Genomic DNA, 11,127 nt, shown 5'->3' with positions numbered 1-11,127 from the left:
GTAGTTAAATGGAAATAATTATTGTTGGACGGATTATGTTTGAATTAATTTTTTTGTGTGATAATCATGTGTATGATCCTGTGTGCATTGTAGTGTGCAATGTACATGAATGTAAGATGTGGGGATAGGATATATGTTATATCTAAAGATCTAGATAGATATATAGTATGAGTACTTGTATGGATGTATGTATGTAGTATGTATGTATGTATGTAGTATATATGTAATATGTAATCTGTTATATATGTATATTGTATATTATAATAATATATATATATATATATATATATATATTAATAGTATATATATATCTATATGTATGTAGTACTGTATGTATGTATGTGATATTGATATGTACAGCATATGTATATGTGTATGTATGATGTGTATCTATATTGTGTACGGTATATAATGTATCTAGGTATATATAGTACTCGAGTGTATGTATGTATAGTATGTATGGTTGATGTAGATATATATCTAGTAGTATATATATATGGATATGAAATAGTTATATATATATATATATATATATATATTATATTATTTTAAATTATATATTTATATATAATATATAATATATTAATATATATTTTATATATATAATATAAATATATATAATTAGATATATATAATATATATATATATATATATATATTATATAATTTTATATTTTAAAATATATATAATATATATAAATATTCATATACATATATACATACATACATAGATACATATATATACATAGATACATATATATACATACACACATATATATACACATACATATATACATATATACATATATACATACATACATACATACATACATACATACATACATACATACATACATACATACATATATATATATATAATCTTTAGATATAAACATATATCCTCATCCCCACATACTTACATTCATGTACATGCACACATACAATGCACACATGGATACATACACATGATTATCACAAAAAAATAATTCAAACATAATCCAGGTCCAACAATAATTATTTCATTTAAAACTAACAAACACAGTAATGATCAAATGTCGATGTAAACAGCATATGGGGTTTGCAAGGAAAATCAACAGAGAGCAATCACAACTCTATTTTCCAATTCCTCCTTCCTTCAATTCACTTCATTTTCTCCTCTACATACTAGCTAAAATTACAAATGTCTAAACATTTCCTCTCATAGTTCATTTTCCTTGACTCTGCTAATTTCTTAACATTTGTAAAATTTTCTTAAGAATCAAACTGAAAAGCTATTAACATTACTTTACTCTATGAGCATGGAAGATTAACTTTGTGAATAAGGCAGTTTAAGTCTCCGATTATGATGGGTGTGAACAAAAATGTACCTCTAAGGAACTCAATTCTTAACACTACTACTTGTAATGCAAATGGCAACAAAACGACAGAAGCAGAGGGAAGGGGACGGGAGGGAGGTAGGATGGGAGTGAGAGGAGAGGGATGGGAGAGAGAGGGGGGGGATGGGAGTGAGAGGGAGGATAGGAGAGAGGGGGAGGGTGGAGAGAGAGGGGGATGGAGTGAGAGGGAGGATAGGGGAAAAGAGGGGAGGGATGGGAGAGAGAGGGGAGGGATGGGAGAGAGAGGGGAGGGATGGGAGTGAGAGGGGAGGGATAGGAGAGAGAGGGGAGGGATGGGAGTGAGAGGGGAGGGATAGGAGAGAGAGGGGAGGGATGGGAGTGAGAGTAGGAGAGTAAAGAGTAGGGAGAAGGTACGGGAGTGGGGGAGAGGGACAGGGTAGGAAGTGGGGGAGAGGGAGAGGGTAGGGAATGGGAGAAAGAAGGGGAAGGGGAAGGGAGAAGTGGAGAAGCAGAGGAGGAGAGGTGGAGAGGGAGAGAGGGAGAGAGGGAGGGGGAAAGGGATGAGGGGTGGGAGAGGGAGAGAGAGGGGGGGGGAGGCCATAGCATTTAGTTTTCCAATAAGTAAAATATGTATACTTGTTTTACAAAGTGATACAAAATATGACTCTGTAAGGAATGTACAACTTAAAAAAAAAAAATAAAAAAAATGAAAGAGAAAAAAATAGTTATCTAAGTGACAATTCTCGCTTAGTTTTTTTTAGTCTCTCGTGACGAATAAATAATACAAACACGTAAACTACAATAGGATTTCCATGTAAACCTCAGTTACAAAAAAGGCAGAAGTTTCCTATTAACATGACTAGATGTCTATTGTCCTTGTCTCTATTGTAAGCCTAAATAGTTGTTGATTCCCTGGACTAGAAATATAATGGCAGGCTGCCAGGCAACCAGTAATCTTATCCAGTCTAACAACTGCCCATAAAACACGTGCGGTTTCTCCCACGGGTTGCAGAACATCTTCTTCAGGTCAACCTGCCAAGGGAATTAGGTGGTTAGCATCTTCTAGTTACATACTGATTCTTCCTTATATCAATATTTGTGCTGTAACATATGATTAAATTGCATTCCTTGAACAAACTGCTTTTAAAGACAGACTTAAAAGTTACTGATTAAAAGTCACCTTAATATTTGCTATGGCTACTGATTACCATTATCTTTCGTAAGAGCTTAATGGATATAAGAGACAAGATTCACCATTGTACCCACACCCTCATTATTCCAGACACTAAAACCACACACCTTTCCTTGCCTTACCCTCAATATTGCAGACACTTACCCTCTATAACTGTAACTACTGGTAAAAACATTTATAAAAATTATATGAAATTATATGAAATTATATAAAAATATTTAAAAAAAAAAAAAAAAAAAAAAAAAAAAAAAAAAAAAAAAAAAAAAAAATATATATATATATATATATATATATATATATATATATATATATATATATATATATATATATATATATAAAAGGCAAGAGCCAAACAGAACTAAAAAGGATTTAGAGAGAAAAGAAACAGACACATGCAAAGAAGGACAGGAATTAGAAGAAAGGAGGCCAATGGTAGGAACAATAAAAGTAAGCCAAAGCGAAAAAGGATCAGTAAGAAAATTCGGGAAGAAGAAAATAGAGAAGCCGAAGACAAGAACGAATGGTAAAAACAATACTAACAATCGTAATGCAAAGGAAATAAGGGAGACAAAGTTTTAATAGAGCAAAAGTTAAAAGGAGATTGCGAAGAAGGCTATGAAGAGGCATAAGAGGTGGAATAAGAAAGAAAAAAGAAGAAAAAAAAAAGAGGAAGAATAAGAATATGGAGAAGAGTAGGAATAATAACAATAATAAAGAAAAAAAAAGTAAAAAAGAACTACAGGAAAAAGACACAAGAGAAGAGAAAAGAAGAAGAAGAAGAAGAAGAAGAAGAAGAAGAAGAAGAAGAAGAAGAAGAAGAAGAAGAAGAAGAAGAAGAAAAGAAGAAGAAAAGAAAAAGAAAAGAAAAGAAGAAGAAGAAGAAGAAGAAGAAGAAGAAGAAGAAGAAGAAGAAGGGAAAGAAAAAAAAAAACTGCCTAGACTGGACAACTGAACACACTGTTCAGAGGTCCCCCTTGACTCACCTTCTCCTTGCAGTATGGGCACGTTTGCTTCTTGCCCACAATACACCAGCCACGGATGCAGAATTCGTGGAAGGTGTGGCCGCAGGAGAGGCGGTATGTGTTTTCGATGATACCTTCCTCCCCCTCCTTGACCAGCTGCGGGTTGCCACACACCGCACACACGCCTGGCTCTAGGGTACGCGTGGGCATGCCGTGGGGTGTGTAGTACTGGGGAGAAAACAAATAAACCAATGTTTATTGTTGTTAACGGTGTTTGGTGTACAATACAGACTAGATCAGAATTGGTGAGTTAATAAGATTTCCAGAGGAAAGGAAGTGACTAATAACAGTGACAATAATAACAATAATAATAGATGTTAGCATTACTATAATAATAATAATAATAATAATAATAATAATAATAATAATAATAACAATAATAATAATAATAATAATAATATCATTACTGTCAAAGACAATATTCTTAAAATAAATAAATTAATTAATTAATTAAAATAATACAAACATAAAATAACAATGATAATAATAAAAAAAACTATATATAGACCTCGTTACTCCAGTCTCAATTCAAGATTTTGATTATTCCTGACAAATAAAAAAAGAGGAAATCTAAAGTAATAGTTCTACAAAGAAAGGCAAGGAAAATAAAGAGCAAATTAATAAATAAATAAATAAATAAATAAATAAATTTATGCTCAATTTATCAAGGTCTGTGCTTGAATCCTGCCCACAGACTGAGGTCGGAAAGGATATATACCCCAGAAAACAGTGTACCATGGCCAAAACTTAAAATCCCAAAGGACCTATCACAATGCAACACCGAACCCCCTACACATCATGACTCCTGACCTGAGGGAAAAGTAGATAGACAAGAGTTCAGAACAAAAATAAAGACAAACACCAAACTCCATACTCACCCCGATATGCGACGCCATCTTATCGGCACACACTTCGGCCAGATCTCGGCCTAGGACCCCATAGTAGAGGCCGTAGAAAATGAAGAGCAGGCCGCAGTCCATCCAGGTGTTGGGCTTGGCACCGAACAGGAGGTTGAATCCCATCATCGTCACCATTATGATGATGTAGCCTACCACCCCCAGGCCACAGCAGATCTTGTAGATCAACAGGAACCACTTGTACACCTGTCTGGATGAGATGAAATAATAATGATGATAATTACAAAATATTATTATTAACAACAACAACAATAATAATAGTAATAATAATAAAAACAACAACAATAATAATAATAATAATAGAATAATAATAATAAAAATAATAATAGTAATATGATGATGATGATGATCAGAAGAAATTATCATCATAATAATAAGAAAATCATTATCTATTCATTGCAGTTGCTTTCAATCTTATTCAATTTTATCACAAGATCTTTCACAATGAACCTTCTGATTTGTAGAAATGAGTTATCTATGTGTTACTCTAACCCATCATTTTCATCTCCTTGTATGATTACTGTATCATCTATAACAATTTAATTCTCCTTAGAGCAGATCATGACACTTAACAAAAGGATTAATGAACCATATTCATGTTGACAAATGTTGAAAAGGTATGAATGCAAATATTTTGCCGTGATTGCAACGAAAAATAACTCATGGCATCTCCATACATCCACCATGGCATATACATACATGCCCCCGGCAGATAGTCCCGCCAAGCCATGGCATGTGCGTACATGCCACCCGTCAAGAATGGGTTAAATAAGTTATTGGAATAAAGAGGTTCTAAATCCCACCATCAAAATGAGAAACTTCTGCCTAAATTTTACTTAAAATCAGAACAGTTACTTTGATTAATTATATGACACTTTAATTATGCCATATCCATAAACATACTGCATTTTTACTGAAACTGATTATATAATCAAAATATCAAATAGTTAATCTCAACTTAAGCAATCATGAATTTTCATTCATAGCTTTTAATCATGTAAATTACACTGCAAAAACACCTGCACACTTTGCAAATTATTAGGTTAACATTAATACTTTAGGTAACTGGGAATATTCATGCTATTTTGTCACCACCAGAGACAAAGACAAAGAAGAAGACAAAGAAGAAGAAGAAGAAGAAGAAGAAGAAGAAGAAGAAGAAGAAGAAGAAGAAGAAGAAGAAGACAAAGAAGAAGAAGAAGAAAAAAGAAGATGACAACAAAGAAGAAAAAGAAGAAGAAAAAAATAATAATAATAAAAATAAAGCAATTTATTCAGAAAAGGAAAGAACAGAAAAGCCACAAAAAAAAAAAAAAAAAAAAAAAAAAAAAAACTGCACTAACCTTGGCGTAGTTGGATCGAGCGGTTTCTCGAGCGCTTTCTTCATGACAATGACGGTGATGGAGGAGAAGAGCAGCCAGATGAAAATGAATCTCCACCAGTGGTTGTGCAGACACAGGACGAAGGGAATCAGCCACACGCCCAACATGCTTATCAACTGCGGAAAAACAAATAAAAAATAAATAAATGAATTGAGAGAAAGAAATTAGAATGGTGAAAATGCCTATGGTGATTAGAATACCCTTTTTTTCAACTGGAAAAGAGAAAATTGGAATGACTGTACTAATCCACTGATAAAAAAAAAAAAAAAAAAAAAAAAAAAAAAATTAGCCACAAAGTACCAAAGATAAGTGTCGAAGATGCCAGAAACTAAGGCAATTAATAAGCATCATAGAATTTTTTTTTTCTTTTTTTTTTTTTACTATCTTAGTCCATTCATATTTCAAAACCATTCTCTTAATTCAAAAAGCTCTGATGAAAGTCATCACCCCTTCTTTGTCTACATCACAACCCCAATCAAAATGGCAACTCTGGGCGTCCACAATAACGAAGATCTGATATTCCCAGTGGCCGATTTTCAAGATAAACTACACCCTCACAGACATCCAGTATTGCAGCTCAAATGCTCACAAAGATTTTGAACATTCATAATCAGATCTGTCTCTTCTACTATACTTCCCTTTGAGTCTCACAGGAAAGGGTAGCATTTGTTCTATGTTTTCTGGCTTCAAACTTTTTCTGTCGAGAAAGGCTCATCCAATGACCTTTGACCTTTGTTGGGTCATCAGCAACATACATACTGGCTTTCATCACCACAGCCCCCCAATTCTTTAAATCAATAAAACACAAACACGTATATTGACAAGCATCTCTCGATCTATAGTTAGATATGATTTTAATTTCTTACAACCTTCACCCCCCATCTACCTACCTCCCTATATATCTATAAATCCAGCCAACTCTATACCCCCTACCACATATCAATTCAATGTCTCAATCTTCCGATCAAATCTTCCCCTCCACGCGTCCTCTCTTTCCTTCCTGACCTTAACCAAGAACCAGCGACCTTAGTGCTCACCTGATAAGACCTATAATGGTGCTTCTTCCAAGCCACGAGACCCACTTGCGCAATGATCGTCACAACCATCAGAATGAGGACCATTTCTGCGTGCATGTCTTCGTGGCCTTTGTGTTTCTCGTGAAGTTTCAAGTGTTCTAACCTGAAGTGAAGTGATTAGAAGGTTGATTATACTCAATTATGATAATGAACAATTAAAGTAATGACAATGAATAGTAATAATAGTAATAATAGTAGTAGTAGTAGTAGTAGTAGTAGTAGTAGTAGTAGTAGTAGTAGTAGTAGTAGTAGTAGTAGTATAATAATAAAATAATAATAATAATAATAATAATAATAATAATAATAATAATAATAATAATAATAATAACAATAATAATAATAATTATTATTATTATTATTATTATTATTATTATTATTATTATTATTATTACCATTATTATTATCACTATATCACTTACAATAATGACGTAGATGACAATGACTATGATTGGGAATATCACAATAAAAAACATAAAAACTACATTACAAGCAGTATGATACAAACTAGTATAAACATAATGACAGACAATGTAACAAAGCACATAAAAATCAAACTATATTTTCAATTAACATTACATATTTTCAAACAAAGTTAAAAGTCCTCACCTCCATTTTTCCTCGTCTGATAACAGTGACACCTGATCTGTCTGGGAAAAAGAAGTAATATCTATTAACAACAATAATAGTAGTGGTAATATAATATCAATATAATAACAAGGTTAGAATAATGATAGTATAGTAGTAGTAGTAGTAGTAAAAGTAATAGTAATAGTAGTAGTAGTAGTAGTCATTGTTGTAGTAGTAGTTTAGTAGTAGTAATAGTAGTAATATTAGTAGTAGTAGTAGTAGTAATAGTAGTAGTAGCAGTAGTAGCAGCAGTAGTAGCAGTAGTAGTAGTAGCAGTAGTAGTAACAACAATAATAAAAATGAAAATAATAATAATATTAATAACAACAATAATATTAATAATATTAATCATATTAACCATAAAAGTAATATTATAACTTTCTTGGTGAAAACTATATTGCTTAAAAAATGTTTTTACGTTCAACTGGAACATCGAGACAATTTTGAAGTTCAGTTTGACCTTTTATGCATACTGGACACACACGGACACATGCACCGATACACATTAAAGTCAGAGGAGATAAGCAGAACAATTACAACATAGAACAATCACACAAATAACACTGCATGTGCCAAAGGTGTACAAAGAAGTAATATAATAATCTGAATAAAGCAAAACAAAACACACACACATGGACACATCCACACAAACATTCATGTATACACACACACACACACACACACACACACACACACACACACACACACACACACACACACACACACACACACACACCACACAGAGGGGCACATGAATGAACACTCACACTCACATACAAATACACATAAGATGTTTGCTTGTATCCTTTGCCAGACAGTTAAAGGAGGTAGTGAATCCATACATGTTTCTGAGCCTAATACCATAAGGATGTCATAGGTTCGCTATCTATGTGTTTGTATTTCCCCTTTTTATCTCTCTATCTCCCTCCTCTCTTTTCTGTATGCGAGCGCGATTCCACTGTAAGAAATGCATTACACGAATCTCTCATTTCGTGCTGTATGTCAGTCATTGGTGTCGATATCTATAATTACTAAAATAAGGAAAGAAAGAGAAAAGAAAAACAACAGTGAAAACAAAAACAATAAAAATTATAAAACAACTTAAAACAATCATTATTATAAAGAACAGCAGGATAATAATAATAATCTTAGTCCAAATTTCAGATGACTAGAGTGACAGCACATAAAGCAATCAGAATAATTACCCGAGTTTGGGTTGGGCCTTTGCGGGGAAGTGCGAATGGCCTATTTACATAGGAGTCATTTCTGTAATGGTGATAACCTTAACAAATATTTCAAGAATAACAACAAAAACAAAAAAACAATCAAACACAATAACAACAACAGCAAAAACGCTGCTTAAAACAACATTGACAAAACGACGACGGTAATGACTCTTACAACTGAAGAATTCCAACAAAGACAACAAAGACACAACCAACGCCGATAGTAACATTAATTCCCTCGGCTTTAACATGCTTGCTCTTCCACAATGATTTATCTCTCCCTTATCTCCCTCTAATCAATCATACTCATGACTTCATTTCCAGTTCTTATCAACATCACCAAAATTTCTGCGATTGGTGTAAAGCTTTTCTATAAAGAGTGACTGTAATAATAATAATAATAATAATAAAAATATCAATAACACTGAAAAATATGACGAAATAATCTGTAAATTAAACGCATCTCAAGGCAGAATAACTTAAAAATATGACAACTTAGTTGATAAATACACCAACACACTCATGCAAACCTAAAATAAGCATGATGTAAATCTAAAAAAAAGCAATAACAAAAATAAAAGTACCCGTAATCGTAAGCCTGATTTCAAAATCCAGATTTCCCAAGATTCAAGTGAAACAGCTTAAATAAACAAATGAAAAAAAATATATATATAAATGAATATATAAATAAACAGATGATCATGATAATGTTAATGATCGTGATGATAATAATAATAATTATATAAATAATATTATTAATAACATAAATAATAATAACAATGATAATAAAAAATAATAATGATAGATCTATTACAATTATAATCATAATAACAATAACAATAACCACAAAGATAGTGATAATGATAACAATAACTAAAACAATAATTAAATTATTACTATTAATCATAATGATGACAATAATGAGGATGATGATGATAATATTAACATTAATAACGATAGTATAAATAATAAAATTATTAATAAAACAATTAATATCATTAATAATTATAATCATAATAAGACAGTTACAGTGAAGTGACAATGATGACAACAACAACGACAAATGACAATTTCAAAATTAATAAAATAATAATAACAATAACAATAACAATAATAATAATTATAATAATAATAATAATAATGGCAATGATAATAATGATAATAATAATAATAATGATACTACTACTACTACTAATAATAATGATGATGATAATAATGATAATAATGATAATGATAATAAAAGTAGTAATAATAATAATAATAATAATAATAATAATAATAATAATAATAATAATAATAATAATAATAATAATAATAATAACAATAAAATTAATAATAAATACAGAAATAATAACAATAACAAAGTAGCAAAAAAAATTAATTAATAATAATCAAAAAAAAAAACAATATTAGTCAAAAACCTTCGCCTATAAGCCACCTGCGCCTCTACCACCGGCCCTTGCGGCTCCGGTGCTCCAGCAAAGGCCAACAAATACCAACTACATACATTCAGGTAACACGGAGCTTGTGACGCTCCCCAAGTATATATTTACATGCAAATAGGAGCGAAGGAAAGACCTATTTTGCAAGTGCTCTTGTAAGTTTATATGATTTGCCAGAAATAAATAATACCAAATTTCATAGAGTCGATGAAAAAAAACCTAAAAGCAAGCAGTTAAGCAAACACACGACATCCAACCTCTGCGTTTCACAATAACTCAAACAAAATCGCACTAATTGCGGCAAGAGAGAGCTGGGGGCTCGTTCTGAAGACAGATTCCCAAGAAACGTTCCCGAGCTCTATCTTGTGAAAATATACGTGGCGGAAATATGCTGGCTCTTGCTAAAGCGTCAACAGGTGTTAAAAAATAAATATATCAAGCACGAAGCCACAGGCAGATATGCAGGTCGTCTAGATATTGACTAAATATATCTGACGATTCAGAATGACATACTTTTCAGAAAAAAAGTATGAAAAATTATTCATTCCTCTGCATCCTTTTTTGTTGCAACAAGACTTATACTCCAGTATTGCTTTGAAGCAAATGTTGCATCACTATTGCATTATCGCTTGAAAGCATGAAAAATCCCTGTGCTGTAGAAAAGATAGACAGAAAAAAATATATAAATATATATATATACAGAAATATACATATATATAAATATATATTTACAAAAAAAATTATATATCTATATTTATATTATATATATATATATATATATATATTATATAAATATATATATATGTACATAAATATATATAGATTGATTGACTGATAGAAAGATAGACAGATAGATAAATTAGACATATAGATGCTATATATATATTACATATATACGGATGGATGG

The 11,127-nt window shown here is 31.6% G+C and overlaps 1 protein-coding gene across 1 annotated transcript in view; it reads right to left on the bottom strand.

Annotated features, from left to right (window-relative positions):
* Positions 1–2,128: 2,128 nt before the first annotated feature.
* The window catches only part of LOC119580061 (RING finger protein 121-like), a 10,305-nt gene continuing 1,306 nt past the window's right edge, over positions 2,129–11,127 (bottom strand). Inside the window, exons 2-7 of the mRNA XM_037927963.1 lie at positions 7,532–7,572; positions 6,887–7,028; positions 5,811–5,965; positions 4,429–4,657; positions 3,512–3,718; positions 2,129–2,368 (exon numbers count right to left, since the gene is read on the bottom strand). Of these exons, the coding sequence (XP_037783891.1) occupies positions 2,219–2,368; positions 3,512–3,718; positions 4,429–4,657; positions 5,811–5,965; positions 6,887–7,028; positions 7,532–7,572 (924 nt within the window). The 3' untranslated portion in view covers positions 2,129–2,218. The remainder of the gene's footprint in view (positions 2,369–3,511; positions 3,719–4,428; positions 4,658–5,810; positions 5,966–6,886; positions 7,029–7,531; positions 7,573–11,127) is intronic.

The sequence above is a fragment of the Penaeus monodon genome, chromosome 13, assembly GCF_015228065.2.
Source record: "Penaeus monodon isolate SGIC_2016 chromosome 13, NSTDA_Pmon_1, whole genome shotgun sequence".
NCBI lineage: Eukaryota > Metazoa > Arthropoda > Malacostraca > Decapoda > Penaeidae > Penaeus > Penaeus monodon.
This window is presented reverse-complemented; position numbering and strand designations above follow the sequence as displayed.